The sequence below is a fragment of the Amia ocellicauda genome, chromosome 1 (assembly GCF_036373705.1).
Source record: "Amia ocellicauda isolate fAmiCal2 chromosome 1, fAmiCal2.hap1, whole genome shotgun sequence".
Classification (NCBI taxonomy): Eukaryota; Metazoa; Chordata; class Actinopteri; order Amiiformes; family Amiidae; genus Amia; species Amia ocellicauda.
In genome coordinates this window covers 31,270,115-31,293,772 of record NC_089850.1, presented here as the reverse complement: position 1 = coordinate 31,293,772, position 23,658 = coordinate 31,270,115, and the positions used below count along the sequence as shown (strand labels likewise).

Below are 23,658 nucleotides of genomic sequence, written 5' to 3'. Positions count from 1 at the left end.
ATTAGGTAATGTGCACACATTTTTTGCTTATCCTAGCTTTCTTATTTGTGTGAAAATTCCATGTTTTAATTTTATGCAGTGTTCTAGATGCGTAGTTAAACTGACCTTGAAATACAGCACGTACTTTACATGCTTCAGAGCAATGCACATGCAGCCTGTGTAGCCACAATGCGTCCCTGATATATTTTCCGAGTTCTCAATCCATGAGGTTTAATGGCACACACTGGGAGGTAAATGGGAATAAATGACTGACTGTCTAACACAGCTAACTAATTAAGTACAATTAAGATATTTAAGAGTTAAATAGTGTTAGCCTTTAAGCCCTGAGGACAGATCAACATGAATGTCTGTTTTGAGTTTTTTTTCAGCTATTCAATATTCATTGCAATACACTTTGGGCTGAGGTAGGGATTTGTTACAAGCTTCATTTACATATTGGCTTCACATTAACAACTATTGTTCTTATTTGAAAGACTGTAAATTACATGTAAAACATAGAACATAATTTTATGTATATGATAAATTTAACATGCAGTTGCTAAAGATTAGTATTAGTGTTGTTGTTGGTGGTGGTATTTCACAAAACAAACAACAAATGTAAAATGTTTTTAGACCATTGAAGTCAGGGCTACTGAATCAATGTTTCAGGACAAAATGGCAGACATGCACTTAGCTATTAGTGTTTGATAAAGTGATTCTTCAGCCATACACTGAGACATTATAGAGCCATATATCATCTTGTTAATGTACAATGTATACAACCTTTTTCAACTGATCTATTACATATCCAAATAGCCTATGATGGATATCATTTTAGGCTCCTGCAGTTTGGGGAATAATTTCCTACAAACAGATCATTGTCATATGAACTTTACGGAAGTATATCTTTGTGTCTCATTAATGTATACCCTAAAACATATAGAAATCAATTGTAGTAAAATCTTCTTGAGTATATTCATTTGCTTTGAATGTAGGCCCTTCCCAAAAGCTTAAATTATTTTTAACTGTTTGTTTGTTCATAATATGTAATTAAATAATCACAATACACATAACATGTGCACATTTCACTGGCTTAGGCCTGTACCAAATCAAAAGTCTGACCTGTGATCAGTGGTCATTCACCTGCCTGTGAATTGCAAATCACAAACTTTTGCCCTATCACCCTATTATTTTTATGTAGTACAAAGTAGCTTCTGACAATACATTAAACCACAAGTAGGTTCAAGTTGGACACCCACACATTTATGATATATATATGTGTGTGTGTGTGTGTGCATGTATTTAACTTAATATGGACAGAATATTAATAATCTATGACACATAGTATTTCCATTAGCTCATGAGATTTCTAGATAACATAGCGGAACATAGCGTGCATATGGTAAATGGTAATAAAAGGTTAGAATTTGCAATTTTAATGGCTTGTTCTTGGCTGAAAGCGAATTCCTCACCAGGGAATAATGATGCTAACATCAGTCTTTTACAACAGAATCCCAGCAATGCACAATGTGTGATTGTTAATAAATAAATATATACACATTAAAACTGATAGTCACAAACTAAATATATTTTTCTTAAAGGCTATGGTTATACTGGTTCACATGACACATAGACAACAGTAACACATTAAATCCCAATGTCATCTGAAGGATTTATATCCTCTTGAGGAAAAGTAACGAGACGTGCAGCCCGTTTCTGACCACCATAAATGGTTCATTAATCATCCTTTTGAACCACTAGTGAAGTTTATGATAACATAATGCTAATCAAATCAAAAGGATCGTGTTGAATTGCTCAAGGCATTGATGGTCCCTTCAGTCCTATTACAAGACAGTAGTGCTCTGAAAAGGACAAGGCAAAGTAAATCAACAAAATATGGCACAGTAAATAAGTGTGGATATTGTTTGTTCTTATTCAGCATTTTAATTTCTTGAATACGTTCATAAAGATAGGGAGATTTTTTTTTTTTAATGTCTACTGGGTATGTTTCCTTGTGAATGTAAGGTCTACATCTTTAAATACTATGCCATAGCTTCCGGTCTGTATGAGTTTGAGCTGGGAGAGCTTTTTTGTAACCAGTAACAAGACATTGTCTGACTAAGTCCTATCTGCTCCTCTTGCATTCTCTGTATTTCCCCAGCATACGAACATGACGCGCAGCAGTGAGCTGTGTCCAACAGCAATTGCTGATTCCAATGGGGGAGGGCAGGCAGTAACAATTCATCTCTACATTTCTTTTCCAGTTTGGATGACAGTTAAGCGATGCTAACCTTGTCATCAGATAGATGGAAGGTCATGATGAGAACTGGACTATTGGCATGTGGAGTTTAAAGACTATTCTGTCCAGGCTGAATTTATCATCCCTAGCCAGGGTCCCACCATTTACACTGAGCACATAGGTCAGATCGTATGCTTCCAACGGTCTTTAGAAGACACTGAAATTGATTCTATTGATAAATGTTTACCACTGATAAATGTACCATTCATAAATAAGCATTATACAATGGCAAGACACATGCCTGAACTATGGCACTAGAGCTGTGTTGTTAGATCAACTTAACATCACAGATCTCGGCTTCCTCACTGTAAACTCAGAAAGACGTATCAATTCACCACCAATGTCATGAAGGCGCCTTTTTCTACCTGCCTTGCACTACCTGACCATTTGTTTACTCCTTATTTGTTTTTCCCTTTCTATGCAAAAAGTGCATTACGAATATTGGATGTTGGAGGTGGAGGGAGGAATAAGAGGGAGGGGTGGGAAGGTGTTGTTGGCAGAATGGTTGATGGGATACGGAGGGGTTTAGTTTTCTTATTGAAACATTTTCTAAATAAAAAAATCACATACAAAATCTATTAACACAAAATAAACTATTCACTATAGATTTACCAGAGTAATGAGAGGGCCCAGATAAAACAAAAACATGTACAATGTTTAAATGCTGACTGTGAATTGCATATTTCTAATCTTTGTGTTTCTTTTTGCAGGTGGTCCTGCATGAAAATGTACTTTTCACATTTTAATTTGTATATACTATAGGCATTTGTAGCTGCTCTGGTTTAATCATAAAGCAAGTCAAACTACATTAAATATTATAAATAGTGTGCTGTGTTATGATCTCTTGAAGCAATACTTAGAAGTTAATTTTCTAACTCGGGTAGTATGAAAATAGCATAACAATACAATTCTAGATCTGACACTGCCACAGGCTGTATACATAAGGGGATTCAGTAATCTGTTGTAATGGAAGATAATCAAACCATTCCCCTACTCCAAATTATTCAATATGAAAAGTCCAATATATATTTATATATATGTGTATGTGTGTGCCTGGAGACCTTCCCAGGTCAAATAGTGGAAGCTAATTGATGTACAACAGAGCTCCACAAATTGGAGTTGTTGCATGAATTCAATTAAACTGCAATAAGTGCGTTATGGTAAAAAGCCTGTAGAAATAGCTAATGACATTTTGTTGCCATGCTGCCTCTTTTATTAGTACTAACAATGATTAATGTAGGAAGTTCAAAAGTCTGACATATGACATACCCATGGGAGTGCCGACTCCATACGCCTTGGAATCTATAAGGCCCCCAATCTGTGTCAGGTTACAGTTCCGCTGTGTAACAAACTCAATGGTTGTTGATTCCATTAAGAAGGCATAATCAGAGGTGAGCACGCGCTGGATACCTTCCTCATTGTTTTTGACAAGTACAGAATGTCTTCGGCTGCTCATAAATTCCCACATCTTGTCGTAAGTTGATATTTTAGTTTTCTGGAAAACAGGAGTGAAAAAAAATTACAACACAGTCAAACAATTGTGATGATGCAAGATGTCATCCATTCTGACCATTTCAGTGATATATAAGATATTGCCAGTGATTTTAGTCACTTTTAAAAGTATACTCTTCCTGACAATCATGGCTGCTCCCCAAAGGAAAGCTCTTTTGTGTTTCAGGATGTGACGTTTCAACACGTACCAGATAGCAAAAAGACTTCATCTACAAGAGGATTTGTCTTCCCCCCAGCAGCTCAGATTATAATTACGTTCAGTGGCAGTGTGATCGTACTGCTCCATGTTCATTCGTACACCGAGATGGGATGGGATTTTAAAAATATTAACATTTTAATCAGGCATTATTTGTACCTTTGCTAAATTGAGTCCCGTTGCACTGCAATACATTTATTGAATACAGAGTCGTAACACATTTGTATTCTTCTTTATGTTTTTGCTATTATTAATAAGATAAAGTCAATTTAGTTCAGTATATTTCTGGTTAATTTAAAAAAATGTATAATATAGACGCTAAATGTGATATCGATCAATTATGCCTGATCTACACTTGAATTAGGGATGTAACTGCAATGTATTTTGTTCATGTTTTTAGTTCACATTAACTAGTACCTACACTGTATATTGCTGTGTAATATATTATGCCTTTATTATATTTGACTGTATTATGTATATTTTGTGAGAAGTGTAATTTGTGACAACAGTAAGTACCCCTGGGTTAGGGTATCTACTAAATAAAGGCGGGTTCTCTCCTAATCAAATCAGTAGCATTGCTCAGTGGTTTGTGGCAGTGAACAATTGATCAGTGTTACCTGTCAGCTGTGGATGGAAATTAAGCACCAAAACTAATCTCAAGGTGTAACGCCTTACCCTAATGATGATAATAATATGGTCACACTACCACTGAACATAATTATAACCCAAGTTGCTGCAGGAAAGACAGATCCCATGCTCTTGTAGATGTAGTCTTCTGCAATCCAGTAAATGCTGAAATGTCACACTGAAACACTGAAGAGCTCCTTTTGGGGTATTTACAGCAGCCATGATTGTGATGAAGTTTATATGTTTATACAATTATACAATGAAACAGAAAAATCACAGATACTTTGCACATACACTCCTACTAACACATGGGTAAATATAAACCAATCATTTTAGGGACTATAAAAGTTCCCCTTTAAGTCAGAAATGTTGTGTTCATTGAAAATGTGTGCAATGTCTGTGATGTCTTACAGCTTTTCTGTTTAAACTTTGCTAACCACAAGACAGTATCTAATTAAATCTTGGTTCCCAGTTTCTAATTTTTTTTATCCAAAATATCCTTTTGCTAATATAAGAAAATAAATGTCAAGAAGTACGATAAGAAAGTATATCTCACATTATGTTAATATATTGTATCAAATGAAATAAAGAAACATATAGACACTTAATAAATACATGAATAAATAAATACATACATACATACATCTCCCCTGTTGAAATACAAAGCGTGCTTTAACAGACATGGGGCCCGATTAAATAAAAATAATTCACATGCCGCTATCTTGAAAAATTGCCTTTCTGAATATCACAGCGCCACTCCTGGCATTAAATCTAAAATATCTGGAGCTGCGAACAGGAGGAGACATTCTTTGCTGGTGTGGCTTCTAAAATGGACACACCAGCAAAGGAAACTGCACATTATTTTAGATTATTGTTTTTTAACATTTTTTATGTAATCGGGCCCCCGGACACAAACAAAATTTATTTGCATGCACTTAAAAAAAAAAAAGAAAATCATTACGTAATTTTAGTCAGTAAAAGCCTATGCACTGATCCTCTTTTCTCTGCAGTCATTATCTTCACATCAGTTGATGTGGTATAGAAGTATTAGCTATTGTGTCCAAAAAATAAAAATGCTAATCTGTAAACACTCGCTGTGAAGGTTTGTGTGAAGTGCCAGAGAAAAGACGAAAGCTATTGTCAACAGAGTTGTAACATTTTGTTCTGATCTCTTACAATCATAGGCCTTAAATTATATGGATATGTTTTAAAGCAGCATTAAATATCAGCCTTCACCACAACAAGCAACACTGAAATGCAGACATACAATGAGGGAAAAAGTATTTGATCCCCTGCTGATTTTGTACGTTTGCCCACTGACAAAGAAATGATCAGTCTATAATTTTAATGGTAGGTGTATTTTAACAGTGAGAGACAGAATAACAACAAAAAAATCCAGAAAAACGCATTTCAAAAAACTTATACATTGATTTGCATGTTAATGAGTGAAATAAGTATTTTACCCCTTCGACTTAGTACTTGGTGGCAAAACCCTTGTTGGCAATCACAGAGGTCAGACTTTTCTTGTAGTTGGCCACCAGGTTTGCACACATCTCAGGAAGGATTTTGTCCCACTCCTCTTTGCAGATCCTCTCCAAGTCATTAAGGTTTCGAGGCTGACGTTTGGCAACTCGAACCTTCAGCTCCCTCCACAGATTTTCTATGGGATTAAGGTCTGGAGACTGGCTAGGCCACTCCAGGACCTTAATGTGCTTCTTCTTGAGCCACTCCTTTGTTGCCTTGGCTGTGTGTTTTGGGTCATTGTCATGCTGGAATACCCATCCACGACCCATTTTCAATGCCCTGGCTGAGGGAAGGAGGTTCTCACCCAAGATTTGATGGTACATGGCCCCGTTCATTGTCCCTTTAATGCGGTGCAGTTGTCCTGTCCCCTTAGCAGAAAAACACCTCCAAAGCATGATGTTTCCACCTCCTCGTTTGACGGAGGGGATGGTGTTCTTGGGGTCATTCCTCCTCCTCCAAACACGGTGAGTTGAGTTGATGCCAAAGAGCTTGATTTTGGTCTCATCTGACCACAACACTATCACCCAGTTCTCCTCTGAATCATTCAGATGTTCATTGGCAACCTTCAGACGGGCCTGTACATGTGCTTTCTTGAGCAGGGGGACCTTGCGGGCGCTGCAGGATTTCAGTCCTTCACGGCGTAGTGTTACCAATTGTTTTCTTGGTGACTATGGTCCCAGCTGCCTTGAGATCATTAACAAGATCCTCCCGTGTAGTTCTGGGCTGATTCCTCACCGGTCTCATGATCATTGAAACTCCACGAGGTGAGATCTTGCATGGAGCCCCAGACCGTGGGAGACTGACAGTTATTTTGTGTTTCTTCCATTTGCGAATAATCGCACCAACTGTTGTCACTTTCTCACCAAGCTGCTTGGCGATGGTCTTGTAGCCCATTCCAGCCTTGTGTAGGTCTACAGTCTTGTCCCTGACATCCTTGGACAGCTCTTTGGTCTTGGCCATGGTGGAGAGTTTGGAATCTGATTGATTGATTGCTTCTGTGGACAGGTGTCTTTTATACAGGTAACGAGCTGAGATTAGAAGCACTCCCTTTAAGAGAGTGCTCCTAATCTCAGCTCGTTACCTGTATAAAAGACACCTGGGAGCCAGAAATCTTGCTGATTGATAGGGGATCAAATACTTATTTTCCTCATTAACATACAAATCAATTTATAACTTTTTTGAAATACGTTTTTTTCTGGATTTTTTTGTTGTTATTCTGTCTCTCACTGTTAAAATACACCTACCATTAAAATTATAGACTGATCATTTCTTTGTCAGTGGGCAAACATACAAAATCAGCAGGGGATCAAATACTTTTTTCCCTCACTGTATGTTGTTTGATGGTATTCAGTTACTACTACTAGGAATCACCCCCCACTCCCTGCAGTAAGACTGGTAGTTTATTTTCCTTTGGCATCTTGGTCACAAAACAATGTTTTGGTGACTCCTTGTGCAGTTACTCTTTTCTAATATTGCATTCCGTGTTTTATGATTAAGAATTTCCAGCTCTACATAACAATAACAGAGTTCATACAGCCACCTGTTTTGCAACTGTGGATCTAAAGTACTTTAACATCTCCACAGCTCCCAGTTGCGGGAAACATCTGTGGTTTGCGTTCCAGGGTAAGGCTTAGATAAATATATGGCCTTGTGTTCTGTACGATTCATTTTTTTAAACTGCCTTTCTTTCCTCCAGCCCCAAGTGACTGATATAGCTCCTCACTTAGCCACCTATTGAGCAATCATTGCACAGCACCCTACTTATGCTTTGCATCCTTCCCTTCGGCCTAATGCACACACTGCACACTTTTTCCAGGAAAATGGACCCCATTATGGCACCTCTGAGGCTCCTGAACATGTGTGATCAGTCTTTGGAGTTTTCGAGGGCCTCCAGGCCAATTTATGGAAGAGCCATCTGACACTGATTCCATAGCTACAATTTCTGTGACTGCAGTTGGACGCCATGAAGGTGTCCCGCTATGTGGACAGCGTTGCTTCTCTAAAGAAATGTTTCTCCCTCTGCTAGTTGAGAAATCTAGTTCCAGGCTGTAATCCCAGTGAGGCAGACTGGAACAACTGCTCCACAACATTTTCTTTAAAGATCATAAACATACAGGCTGGGTTAGTATAGTAGGCAAAACACACTAGGCTAATTAAGACTATTTATCTATTTTTTTCTTGGCATAATTATCTCACTTAGGTGTCTCAACAGATATTTAAAATACTATATTGTGGTTTAACATAAAGAAACTTCTAATCAAACCATTGATCATAGAGTTATGGTCAAAGAGGCACTATGTTCTCCCTATATATAACTGACAATTTCATCGTAGAGGAAGTTTGAGATATATGTTATCTTTCAAACTGTACGAGCATTTACACTGAACATACTGCCTAAAATATATTGCCAGAACAATAACTAAATTAACCTACTGCAATATATCTTCCAAAAGGTTTTAGCTTCCTCTATTTCAGGCAGTGCAATTTCCTTGGTTAGATATCAGGAGAGTCTGGATTAATTTGAGTGTGTATGAGTAAAGAAATGTATTTTTCAGCTTTTAAAACAACAACAACAACAACAACAACAACCAATACATAATACAGCACAGAATACAATGTGATTCGTGTGATTCTACATTCTACATTGGCTTATTTACATATTGTGAAACAATCAATCAAGAAACACCATTTAAATTACTTAACTGATGATTAACACTAAACTTTGTTCTTCATTATTTGTTAATCACACGAATTTAAAACCTTGGAGCAGCAAAACTTAACTGTAAAAAGCTGCAAATTAATAAATAGGTACACACATAATAATAAATAAATAAAATGCTAATATACGGGTAATTAGTAATGGATTGCGCCAAGGTAGTATTAAGTAACAAAAATGACATGTTAACTCGCTATATAATTTTTATAATTTTCATAGTTGCTACTTAGGTCTGTAAAATTACAAATTAACAGCAAAGCTCACATTCATATCATAAGCACAAAAATTATAAAAGCCTGCTCAAATTAAGCTCTTTTTTGTGACAACAGTTTTCATGGCCCATAGAACATAAATGGAAAACTTGTGAACAGAATTCCTGCCAAGAACAAGATGAGCAAAAATGAAACAGGAATGCATTGAAGGGAAGAAGACATTTCGTAGTTTATAATGCATGGACATTGTGTTACAGGTCCCATCTTACAGACCCATTTGTTTTAATTGCAGTGTAGTGGATAATGCAATTCTTCAGTTTAAATCTGTTTTTAATATTATTTGGGAAAATCAGCAATAATATAGGCTACATGTACACGTACACACACACATTAAGCTGTATAGATGATGGGATGAAATTAACTCAAAATGTTGCTTTGCTAAGCTGTGTATGTTCATTTTTATTTAATTTGTTTCCCTCAGCTAACAGAGTTGTGATTTTTTGTTCATGTATTTTCATCAACCTGCAGTTTCATTTTTAGAGCTTTCAAACTTGTGATCTTTCACTAGAGAATCTGTTATATAGTACATGAAGCATATCTGATATTTATATATATATATATATATATATGAGAAAGCTGTCAAAAAGTTCCATAATGTTAAATGTTGAACCTTAAAATCTGTAATGACATCCCATTAATACAGGACAAAATATCACACATTGTTCAATTAAATGTTTATTTGGTTTTTATTTCTATTTATTTGATTATCTTACATTATACTTGCCTACATATTTTACTGTTTTATATTGGTAGGTCATTCAGAACTAATTCCACATTTTCTAACTCCAGAATAATGCCAGGTAATTTTCAAAAGCTACCTTTCAGTGGAAGTAAAATAAAATCATAATATCTTCTCTTAACCTACTTGTCTTAATAGCCTTTGTGGTCAGAACTATTTGCTCGGGATTTGATCTGCTCCAAACAGATGTCCCTCTGTGCTCCGCAATACAGTGGCTCCACCCAGTAGAGTGTTAAGGCCGCTACGCCAAATGCGGGAGGCTTAACACTGTACTGATTTTTCTGAGGGGTTACGCCACTTGTAACATGCTCATTTACCTAATAAGCCCCATTACATCTTAAACCCATCAGCAAACCAAAAATGCCAATTGTAGCTGAAAACTTGAAAAGCTTTAACTAAATATGATGCTTCTTTCAATCGAATATAAAAAATACTATCAAATACTGCATTTTCAGTTTCACAAATGACAGGGAGGTATCACTTGATAACTACATTAAATTAGTGATCAATAACTATATTAACCCTTACATGAATAGTATGATTATCTATCATGATTTAGAATTTTAAACATGAGAGTTCTATAGAATATATATTCTTGACACCTGACAATAATTAGAAATTAGTTTATCTGAATGTGCATGTATGGCTTTGTGTTTGTTTTCAGTTGTAGCCTTTGAATTATAAACCTTTTTCTGTATTAATTTGGTCGCCTTACTTTTCAGAAGTACCTAACACAAAAAGTTGACAGATTGGGTATTTAAGATGTCGTTCTGCCTCACTACAATTTCTGTGGATAAAGTACTTCCCATAGCTCTCTAAAGGGGGGTTGATGAGGTCTGACATATTCTAATATGAATCTGTGTAATTTGAAGGCAGAATGTGGGGGGTAAAAGACAACACGATATGAATAAAAGACAAGTTAACTTTGTGGGAGGTGTGCCTTATGCTGGAAACTCTGGGTTTAATGGATTATATAATAGAGATACAATCTCTGTGCTCAGAGTATTTTTGATTCATTGATGCAGATAGATCTTGCTTATTTGTTTCTCAAATCAGACTCATCTGTCATTGAGTTTTGTAGCTGTTCCACCATTTCCACTAACCACTGATACTTTTTTGTTATTGCAGAGCTTGCAATAAAGGCTGTTTTTTGTTTTGATTTTGTCAGTATGCATGCATACAATATCTCTATGTACTTCGTAATATAAAGGAAAATGACCTCCACTACTCTATTTTTTGACCTAGTCCAAGAACACAGATGGCCCAAGACATGGTGCAATACACTGAGTATTCAAATAACAGATGGATTGTTTATCCTTCTCACCTCACCAGAAAGTGGACAGGAAAGAAATTAGGAAGCACGTAGATCACAGTGTGTTACAGCAAGTTTCACTCTATATCTATAGTATAGAGAACAACCATTTAACAAATATTTGAGGAACATTTTTTCTGAAAAATTTTCATGACATATTCACATTCACATCTCACATTCAACTATAGATTGTCAGTTACATATTTTCAGACTTTGTTAACACTGATTAAGCCTAGAGGAAACTATGCTTTCCCATAAAACATAGTGTTTACACTACATAGAAATCACATTGTTTCAAATGAATGGTGTGAATATTTTTGACTGCAACTATACATATAACATATCACAATAATAAAAGTATATATATTAATAAAGGGGTTTGACTATTTTTAGCAAGTGGGCATGTACTTTGAAGCTTTTTTACCGACACATTCTATTGTTTCTATGAAAAGATGAGGTTACAATAATAAAATCAAGTTATGTATACATCACCATCTGTTCTATCAGATTCCATATTCCTCTACCCAGGAACATTGACAGAAGCATCCTGCAGACACTGTGAACCTGCAGATGATCTGTTCCTGAAGTGCCATTTGAAACTTAATAGAGCGCTTGTTATCTAATTTGCCAAATCTTCCACCCCATCCCCCAAAAAAGATGAAGGTAAGCATCCACACTCGCTTTGTTATAGTTCTACAAATGGCTGTTGTAAAACCAGTATGTAGAATAGAACAGAATATTCTAAAAACAATGCCAAAGTATGCATTTTTCTTTCATTGTATTTCATCTGAAGAAATCAAGGTATTTCTATGGGAAAATAACTATGTTTTAAAGAATATTATATCTAGTGATGACAGCAGACATTTGTATTGAAATACAATAAACAAATATGTCCCCCTGACACTTAATACACTGTATTAAGATGTTCCTTTCCTTTGTAAAACTGTTTTTCTATCATTTTTCCATTTAAAAATAATTTTGGTCAAATGTGATTCATTCCTAGTCCATATATATTGACCTATACTGTGTGGACCAAATCTCTGCCAGAGATATTAATGTGACCATGCCCTTAGCTTTCTTGAAAAGATCAGACATGTATCATTATTCATTGACAGTCCTAATAAGCTTTGTACTCTAAGCTGCAGACCATGCATGCGACAGAGCAATCATTATATTTGAAAGCAAATCATCACTGGATGATATTGTGATGGTAAAGATAACATTTTTTTCATCAAGGACAATAAAGATAGCTACTATACTTTTTAAGACCAGAAACGCAGATTGTCAAATGCAAAATACCCTCTATAAAATAATATTGCTGTGTGCAATAAAAGCTTCATAATTCTATTTCATATATCTGTGTTTTTTCTACCTGTCTCCTATTATTGATTCTGGACCTGAAGTTTACTTTATCTCAATATTTCAGAACTAAGCTGTTGTCTTAAAAAGCTCTTCAGAGAATTCATTAAATTGGCCTCCCGCTTCAAGAATCTAAACCAGATTTCTATGACCTTTATCTCTTCCTCTAAAAATCCAATCTGCTTCAAGTACCTAACTTCATTTTTTGTTATGAAGAAAATATTCCCAGTTGACCATAGCAGCATTATATACGTTTTGAAAGCTTTTAAGTTACGCCCTTTGTGAAACACTATCTAGATCCTTACATGTTTCTACCATTTGTAAATATAAATACCAGGAACATTCCATATTAACTATAAGAACCTATAATAATGTTATCTGTCCAAAAATAAGATTGTAGGACCACACATTTTACGAATTTTTACATTGTTTCCTGACTACTTTATTGTTTTATTTTTTTATGTGATGTTCCCAAACCATTCTAAAAGAATGTATTAATGTATTAATCTACAATCCTAAAATGTTATATATAAAAACAAACAAACAATTAATTCTAAAATGTTTAGATAGATTGTGTTTATTGCTAAACAGATGTTTAATCAGGTATCATTACCAGTCAGCAACAGCAACGCAAGTCTAGTTGCAAGGTAATATTATTAGTATTATTAGTATTATAATTGATAATAATAATAATTGACCAATTCATTTGAAATATAGCTAACTACTTAGCCATGTCCGATTCTCGAAAAAGAACAAAGAGGAGTGTTTTTTCTGTGTTTTAAAAGGGTTCACCTACTGTAAAAAGAAGAAAAAAGGGAGGGGATAACTGATTCATCTTCATCTCAACTTTCAAAATATAACTGTTGTAAAATTCAGTTCAAATCAAGCTAAAAGGTAGAAATAAGAGCCTTATTTTTTTAAACTTGACTACCTGAAAGATTGTATGGGGTTGATGTAGGGACCTGCATTACCTGATATGCTACCTTGAATGATACTAAAATCAGACACTATTCCAAAACACTGTATAAAGTATATTCCCTTTTAGTGCTGTACAAGTGTGTGCTCCAGACCAGCGTTTAATGCAGTACAAATCGAGCCTAAAAATTTAGTCCTAGCATCTTGCTTCAATGTTTCTTCTTGAGGTTGCATTCTGAACATAATAATAACTGCAGCATTTGCAGTTTCATGTATTATTACACAACTGCTCATCATAAATACTAAACAAATATGTTTAGTAGCCTCCAAATGTATTCATTCCCTAGATGAAGTCCAACTTGAAGATGGTTGAGGAAGAACATGCAGGTATACAAAAATAATAATTGTATATCTATCAATATTGAATGTATCAATGGGATATTTGATAATAACATATTTACATATATCATACTGTAGCAATCTATATAACATGGATGGGGTGCTTCCTGTAGGCTTTTAATAGGTTCATCAGTGTTTAATGAGGGATATCAAAAACAAAACTAAATGCTGAACCTCTCCATCTACTGCTGTTTTCAGTTCATACCAAACATTTTCTGTTGGATTGAGGTCAGGAGAATGTGAAGGCCAATCAATAATTAAAATGTTGGGCTCCCTTAACCTTGGATTGGTTGAATGTGCATTGGATTATCACTGTGCTGGGAAGTCTTGACAGATTATTCACCAGGTTTTTGACTGAAACATCTTGGTGTATTTTGAAATTCATTCGTCCCTCAAATGTAACAAGGGCACCAGGACCTGAAGATGAAAAACAGCCCAAAAATAAAACAGACCCTTGATTCACACAGGATGTGATGTTCTCCTTGTCCCTTATTTGGGCCAAATAGATTGAATTAAAGGCTACAGAAAGTGCAAGAGCCAAAGGAGGAATAATAACATACTGATTGTATGACTACAAATATTGATGGTCATACCATTCCTTACATTCTATTGATTTATATAGGTAATACTGCACATTCACCTACATTTTCTTGATGCATCAACTTCTAGTTACAGTTCACTACGGGAATTCATACATTTGGGGATTACTGTTAAATCTTATTTTTCATAATACTTAAATTAAAAACATCTTCTATTCAACTGCAACTGAAATTAATAATTGTGTACCATACTACATATCCATAGCAGTGGTGAAACCCTGGAGAAAACTTGTGAAATACCTACTGCTCGTGACTCAGTGAACATTAGCTCGGGCCCCAAGGAAAAGTAGCAGGATATATAGCTCAGTCCTGTTGATACTAGTACTGTTGATATCTCTTTGTTGGTTATGTTTATGTTCTCAAATGTACTCTTCTCTTTGAAAGTGTGCCTATATCCATAGTTTGCAGGTGTGTTTCCTCTGGTTCTGGACTATAATACCCATGTGACAACGACAGAGCTTACTGATCAGTTCCTCTTGCAGAAGAACACAGAACTAGAGGATGTGACAGTGCTTCAATATGGTCATATCTGAATTCTCTCTCAATGAAACAAGAAAGTGTTTGTATATATTAGCTCAAAGAAACACATTCAAAATAAAATAAATGGGTACTAGGAGCAATCGGTTAGGCTCTAAGGCTAAACCCACAGGGACTATAGTATTGATATTATTGCATGTACACAAAATAACTGAACAAAAACTCTATGGCTAGAAAAGGGACAAATAGATGGTGCTGTTGACCAGGATATATTAAATGGTTCATGACGTATTGAAAAAAAAATGAAAACAAAAAACTGAATAACTCATATGATTCTTTTGCTTTGCTTTTTTGTTTTATTTATTTATCTATTCTCATGTATTAAGGGTTTTGTTGTATTTTTTTTTTTTTACTGAAAATGAACTCTGTGATGTGCGCATATGAGCTTCAAAGTCAGTACCCCTAAGGCATTTTCTCTATTGCATCATTGCTTTCACAGTGGATTTTTTTATAATACAAAAAAAGAAACCCTACAGAAAATAGTAGAAAATCTAAGGGAATTGTATTCATTTCATTTAAATATCTGGACCTCTCAGCCAAAGATAATTATACGTGTGTGTGTTCCTGCCTTCCTATAATAATTATAATAATCATAATCTTAATCATAATCATAATCATAATAATAATAATAATAATTATAATAATAATAATAATAATAATAATAATAATAATAATAATAATAAAACCCTGACTGAAAAAGGATTTGATCCAATCAAATCAAGAACATTGTTCAAGTGTTTACCAGTCTGATCAGTGGAATGAAACCAGTTCTACATGGTCATTCTTTGGTCCTACTGTGGATTAATTCTACACATCAACATTTAACATGCTACTAATCTACACTTTTTCATTCATTCTCTCCAACTACACACATCGTTACTGCCATTCAACTAAAATGTCAAATGTAACATACTATATGCGTATGTGCAGGCTGTCATTTATACTTATGATAGCATGATGAGGTATTTCAGGTGTGTGTCTGTGAGGTCACTAACACACACACACAAATATCCTATTTAAATAAGTAAAATAAAATATACATACATCATATGACTTTGGACATATGGTTCTTGTACTGACAACATTTCTAATTCATGCATATGGATTAATATCCCCTTTTCTGTATAAACATTATCAGACGTAGAAGATTTAAGATTTAAAAATGTAATATTGGGCCTTGTAAGAAATAGCCTACGGCTCTTAGCCACAACTCTTGGCATATTTTTTTAATTGAAAGGAAATTACAGTAGATTGAATACTAAATATAATAAAAATAAGCAGGAAATGAAATGAAATTCACCATCAGAATTAAAAGTCCTAAACTGAAGCTCAAACCAAAATCAATCGAGCTGGCTCCAAAACAAATGCAAATCATTCTATTGATCTAGACAGTGAAAATATATTTTAAGGACTGGATCTCAACATCCTACTTGCTCATCTCTGCTTACCATTTGTTACAGCATATCCTGAGGGAAAACATGACAAAAATATCCATATTCACTACACTCCCTCCCCAGGGGAAACAGGACAGATGAAACAAAATCCTTTTCCTGCAAACCATCAGATGTAAACCTCAAAGACTCATAGGTCTCCTTGTTCTGGAGAACAAAATTAACAGTCTTTGCCTCAGCAGGGGGCAATCTGAAAATGTACCACAGGCAATAGCTGTTAACTTCAAACTCCCCTGCTGTCAGTGTAAGCCACCCGTGTCCCTTGGTCAACTGAGATCTTAGGGGAAACAAAGAATGTCCTTTTTTATACCTAAGACATATTTACTGAAGCAGGAGACTTCCGTGGACAATTAAATCTCATCATTACTTGTCTAGAACCAAGTACTATTTAATCTTTCTCCTACTTTTAGCCAGACACACAGGGATCTGAGCTTCATGTTTTTTACTGCAAGATATTTATTTTATTTTATTGTTAAGGGTAAAGTAACCATTCCAAATATAGTTCACTAAACCATGCTTTACAGGGCCACACTTCTTCAGCATAGCACACTTTCTAATATGATAATAACGATTTGCACATAGCTAGATGTCACTTAAATCATTTAAATTAGAATTGTATATATATATATATATATATATAGTACTGTGCAAACGTTTTAGGCAGGTGTGAAAAAATGCTGTAAAGTAAGAATGCTTTCAAAAATAGACATGTTAATAGATTATATTTATCAATTAACTAAATGCAAAGTTAGTGAACAGAAGAAAAATCTAAATCAAATCCACATTTGGTGTGACCACCCTTTGCCTTCAAAACAGCATCAATTCTACTAGGTACACTTGCACACAGTCAGGGATTTTGTAGGCATATAGTCAGGTGTCTGATTAAACAATTATACCTAACAGGTGCTAATGATCACCAATTCAATATGTAGGTTGAAACACAATAATTAACTGAAACAGAAACAGCTGTGTAGGAGGAATAAAACTGGGTGAGGAACAGCCAAACTCTGCTAACAAGGTGAGGTTGCTGAAGACAGTTTACTGTCAAAAGTCATACACCATGGCAAGACTGAGCACAGCAACAAGACACAAGGTAGTTATACTGCATCAGCAAGGTCTCTCCCAGGCACAAATTTCAAGGCAGACAGGGGTCTCCAAGCTCTTTTGAAGAAGCACAAAGAAACGGGCAATGTTGAGGACCGGAGACGCAGTGATCGGCCAAGGAAACTTACTACAGCAGATGAAAGACGCATCATGCTTACTTCCCTTCACAATCGGAAGATGTCCAGCAGTGCTATCAGCTCAGAATTGGCAGAAAACAGTGGGACCCTGGTACACCCATCTACTGTCCGGAGAAGTCTGGTCAGAAGTGGCCTTCATGGAAGACTTGTGGCCAAAAAGCCATATCTCCAAAGTGGAAACAAGGCCAAGCAACTCAACTATGCATGAAAACAATGCATGAAAAATGGCAGCAGCTGCTCAGGACTGATTACTCAAAATTTGAAATACTTGGCTGTAGCAGAAGGCAGTTTGTTCGCCGAAGGGCTGGAGAGCAGTACACAAATGAGTATCTGCAGGAAACAGTGATGCATGGTGGAGGTTCCTTGCAAGTTTGGGGCTGCATTTCTGCAAATGGAGTTGGGGATTTGGTCAGAATTAATGGTCTCCTCAATGCTGAGAAGTACAGGCAGATACTTATCCATCATGCAATACCATCAGGGAGGCATCTGATTGGCCCCAAATTTATTCTACAGCATGACAACGACCCCAAACACACAGCAACAGTCATTAAGAACTATCTTCAGCGTAAAGAAGAACAAGGAGTCCTGGAAGTGATGGTATGGCCCCCACAGAGCCCTGTCCTGAACATCATTGATTTGATGTAGATTGTTCTTCTGTTCACTCACTTTGCATTTAGTTAATTGATAAATATAATCTATTAACATGTCTATTTTTGAAAGCATTCTTACTTTACAGCATTTTTTCACACCTGCATAAAACTTTTGCACAGTACTGTATATATATGGTCAAAATTATATAAATACATTGATTGTAGAGTATGTAAAGGAATTTGTAAAGTGATGAATATTGTATTTTTGTAATGACTGAAAAATGAATAATAGACATGGGGTTAGCAATTGCCCCACCTTAGTCTGGAATGATCTATGTATAATTTAATCTAATGTGTGGCAGGGACTAGAAGAACTTAAAACAAGCAAATACCCATGGCTGGATGATGTTGAGTCTCTTACACAGATCTTCCAAATGACGTGAGCTGTACTGGTACTAGATGACTGGGAAATTTCAAATTTGAAACCAATCTGTAAGCAGAGGGACAAAACTAACTCTAAAGCCAGCACCTGTATCTGCTTGATCATGTTCTCGGTGAGCGATTAGGTTGTTTACTGTAGCATAATACTGAACAGTCTGGAAGTACATGTAAAGTAACCTTAGAGAACGTAATAATAATCTAGCGATTATATCCACATTCTGTGTCAAAGATGCAGACATTCGAAACACTTTTCTCTTGTAAAACATTCTCAGTGAGCGATTACGTTGTTTACTGTAGCAAAATATCTAGTTTTCAGGAAATACATTTATAGTCACCTGAGAGAATGTAACAATGATCGAGTAATTACACCTCCGTACTGAATCAAAGTTGAAGATAGAAACTTAGAGACAGCAAGACAGCCTCTCTGACAATGGGCTGACAGTCTTTCAATATACAACTCTGATGAAAGCTTGTTTCCTGAGTGCTGCAGTGACTAATCTAACCACAGATCAAAACATCAGAAGCACACTTCTTTCATGAACTTCTGAAATCGTACAGGTGCCAATCGAGCGCAAAGTAAACAATTGAGAGACACAAAGCTGATCCAATAACAGTTTAGTCAATCTAATCACATATGCTGCAGTATTAAACCACAGTACAGAGAACAAGAGAAAATACAGAAAAGAAGGTCAGTTTTGGAGGTTTAAGGTAGACTGTCATATACCTCTGCACATATTAAACTACACATCTCAAATTTCATAAGCATACTTAACGCACACATCTAGGAAAAGTCAGGTTGATTTAATACACTGGGTTTCTGGACAGCATATTCACCCTCATTAACTATTTTCATGATGGTATTCATGCTCATTTAACGGTAAATGGCTCTACTTAGATAAGTTACATGTAGAAAAAAGGAGTCGAACAGGGCTGCATACTCATGCCTTCTCTGCTCAACCTCCTATTCTTAGTAATGATGCACTTCTCAGACTATGACAAAGAGTTATATACATGTATATAGAATTGATGGTCTGAGAAGACAGATTAAGATTCAAGAACAGGAAAGTCATCAATAGAGTCTTCTTTGCTATCGTTGTAGAATAGTTGCACATTCAGCAGAAGACCTACCATACAAGATGGTCTTACTTTTAGGTTTCTTTTACCAACCCCACCTGTCCCAGGTCAGCCTTAAAGCTCTCCTGTCATTCCAGTTAATACAACTAGTCTGAATGTGGAACACAATATATCTAGCTTGGTAGAATTCTCTCCAGGGCAGCAATGTCTCATGACAACCTCCCCAACACTGAACACCTCAAGGTAAGGTCTCTTCAGTGTCAGGACAGGCTTGTTAGGATGGAAGACTCTGAGATCCCCAAGCAGCTCCTTCACAGCCAGATTTCTGGGAAAACAAAATCTGAAGGCCAATATGAGCACCACAAGGACACTCCTCCCTCAAAGCATGTCAATTTCTACATCGTGACTGGGAGGAAAAGGCTGTGGAGTGGGACACTTGGAGATAGATCTACCATGAAGCTGCCTCAGTCTTTGAAGGGACGTTCACAGCCAAACTGGAAGCTAGGAGAGGGTATAAGAAAGAACTAAGGAGTAAGAAAGAGTAATCAATAACCACCTTTCAGACATCAGGAATTCTGCATCACTTGGAATCCTAACTACAACCCAAGAGTTGGGTCTATAGCAGTTGACGGTCGAGAGCAGACAAACCAACATTGTTAGTGTTTATAAGTTATTAGTGGGCTTTTAGATTGTTGAATTCTAAGTTAAATTACATTGATGTTTTTGTTTTTTTCTCATTCCTGTTTCATTGGTCAGAACTACCTTATACAGTATTGAATGATCTTAGCAGCTCCAAGGACATTGGAAACTTTGCCTAATGCAGTATTTTGAGAATATTAAGAAGTCACTAGCCTATTACTGTAATCAAAAATCCACTGATTAATTCAACTGGCACACACAGAATTTGTTGACAAATCTTTGAGTGCCAAAAGCTGCCTTCTGTTGTTGCAGTGCAAACCACACAATCATGTTTTACATTATATTGCTGGAAATAAAATATGAATGTTGATGTTAGTCAGACATTTCATGTTAATAGTATGAAATAAATGTCCCAGTAATCACTTATTTTTTCTAAGCATTGCTTAATTGTCTAACAAATATCTATGTTTTCAAATAATACCGATGTATTAATCATCATGGATCACCGCCACCTGCTAAGAAATTAATAATAATACATTAAACAATAATGTACCTGATGGAAGGTTTTCATTAAGTTGATGCAAGCATTCTATATCTCCCCCCCATTTTGTTTTTTACTAGAATATTTCTATTTCATCTAAAACTTATTATGTATTATACTGAATTACAAATCACCAGACGTTTTCTTCCCCCTGCAGTCTCCATAAAAAACAGACAAACAAACAAACAAAATGCATTCTTCTTCTGTGGGAGGAAGGGAAAACAATCTGAAGTTGTGTGAGTATGTGTAAGGTAGTCTGTCAATCACTGAGTCACTGGGTAATTACACCACCAGCCACCATTATTAGATCGGCAACTCATCCACTTAGCCTGAGAGTCATGCAAAACCTATATGCATCATATGCTGCTGCTTCTGTCATTTCAATACAAAGCTTGACAGTTTGTTTTCTTAAAACAAATAAAATATGTGTATAGACTAGAGAGAATGAGTGATGCAATCAAATCAATAGAGTGTCAGTCTAAGGTTTACATCACCTCTATCTTAATCTTTACGGCAAACAATGTATAACAAACTCCATATATATATATATATATATATATATATATATATATATATATATATGTATGTATGTGTAGCATTATAGCTTAATGATCAATATTGAAAGAATCACCAGAGAGCACTGTTTCAAATAATACATTCAACAACAACAGTAAATGTATGTGCTCAAGGGTGCGAAAACTCAGTGAAACTAATGCTAACAGCTATTGTTGGATTAAGTTGATTAGAAATGTATGCCAATTTCAATCATGAATCCACACAAAACGTTTCAAGATTTAAAAAAATAAAAAAAATTACGTTCTATGTTTAAGCAGTGTTTAGTGTTTGAAGAAAACTTTTTTTGTATGATGTTTCCCTTCACATAAAGCTCTTTCCTTTGATGACATCAATAAATATCATAGTTTGACACTGGTCTTCAAGGCAGCAAAACTAAAAAGGTCAAATAAGCAATTGACAAATTGATTTAAATTCCTCAGTCTTCCTGTCTCCTTGTTATTAACCCAAAATATAATTAAATATGCTGCTTTAAAATAAGCTTTATCGAGGATTTCAAGAGCAAAATAGTTTTACTGTTATAGCAGTCCAGTATTTCAATTTAGGGATTCGCAGAATTAATATTTAAAATTGTTGCTTGTTATATAGTTAGAGTATTGGTTTAAATGAACTTTTAAACAGCGTTATGCACAAATATATGCATAATATTCTCAATATTTATTATTAGAAATAGTACTCTGGCATATGAATTACAACCAAAATAACTTGCAATGCTGAGGCAATGAAAAAACATAAAAAGTAATTTAAATCATAGATCAAAACATCAGTATTGGTACTTTTCAAATGAGCTGTTGCTTTTTATTGTTATTATTTTGCTGTGTAAAGGTTGGAAATTGAGCATTTAATTAGCAGTATCAGGCACAAAGTAATTACTGAAGATAACAGATAATTTTAACTAGTATATTTGCTGACTGGAATTGTAATGTTACTGCACACTAATGTAGTTTACCTTTTCACCCTCTTTTCATGGCTTTTAACTGCCACTGACTCATTTATCTGAAACACTATTCATGAGACATCAAAAAGTGAAATTCAGTGGCATACAAGTGAATTCTTTGTAACGTGTTTACTTTTAAAATGACAAGGACAAACAGCATAATCAAATGCACGGTGGCTCATTGAGGACATTAAAAAAAAAAAAAGCCCCTCTGGTTATCTTGTGATCACGACATAAATCATCTCTCGTTAACTTGTTAACGGGCCGTTATGCCATGATCACGAGATAACATTATCTGTCGCTGTTAGAGAAAACGGAAGTGATGTCATTTTCATGAGACAATGCTGAGACTGGGGCAGTGCCGTGTCAACACATTCCTTTTTTATTTTCAACAAGGCTAATGCAGACAGAAATTGTTTTATGCCTTTCAGTAATTGAAGGACTACACATCAGTGTGCACAGCCTTAGACGTCAACTTGCCAGACTTAGACTTTACAGACGCAAACATCGAAGTGATCCTGAAACTGTAGCGAGCTTCATTACAACACAACTTCTTGGTTAGTATAGGCTACCCACTGGACTGAAATTAATGAATTCAACTTCTGTGAAGTTTGCTTATTCTCTCCGTATGTCACTTATCTTTTCTAAGTGTGTTCTGGTTTCCTTCCATTTCCACCCAGTCCAAAGATATGCGGTTCAGGTAAGTGGTCTCTCAAAATTGCCCATTGTCTGAGTGTGTGTCCGCACTGGTCTTAGCAAACTGAATGCGCCTGGCATTTGTTTTAGTTTTCTTGACACTCCTAAAACTCCTAAAACTATCCAAACTACAATCATAATAATCATAAACATGAAAAACTGAATAATTGAATAGAGTATTTAAAGCCCCTGTGTCGCCAGTTAAGGGGTGGTCACTCCTTTGATGTGTAGTCCTTCAATTATTGAAAGGCATAAAACAATTTCTTTCTGCATTAGCCTTGTTGAAAATAAAATGGAATGTGTTGACACAGCACTGCCCCTCATGAAAATTAAGGAACCACCATACAAATGCTCTAAAACTGCTGAAGAAAAACAAGCACATCTGCATTAAAAAGAAAGAAAGAACTTAGCTGAATATGTGCATTAATGTGGCTCCTTTTTTTTTTGCATTGTGAAATCAAATTAGTGTATCTGGAACAAATGACAAAAT

General features: G+C 35.6%; 1 protein-coding gene across 3 annotated transcripts in view; it reads right to left on the bottom strand.

Moving 5' to 3' along the window:
* The window catches only part of grik2 (glutamate receptor, ionotropic, kainate 2), a 186,995-nt gene that overhangs the window by 11,428 nt on the left and 151,909 nt on the right, over positions 1 to 23,658 (bottom strand). For all 3 annotated transcript variants that reach the window (XM_066701758.1, XM_066701767.1, XM_066701775.1), the window contains one exon: positions 3,548 to 3,773. In XM_066701758.1, coding sequence (XP_066557855.1) covers positions 3,548 to 3,773 — 226 coding nt within the window. The remainder of the gene's footprint in view (positions 1 to 3,547; positions 3,774 to 23,658) is intronic.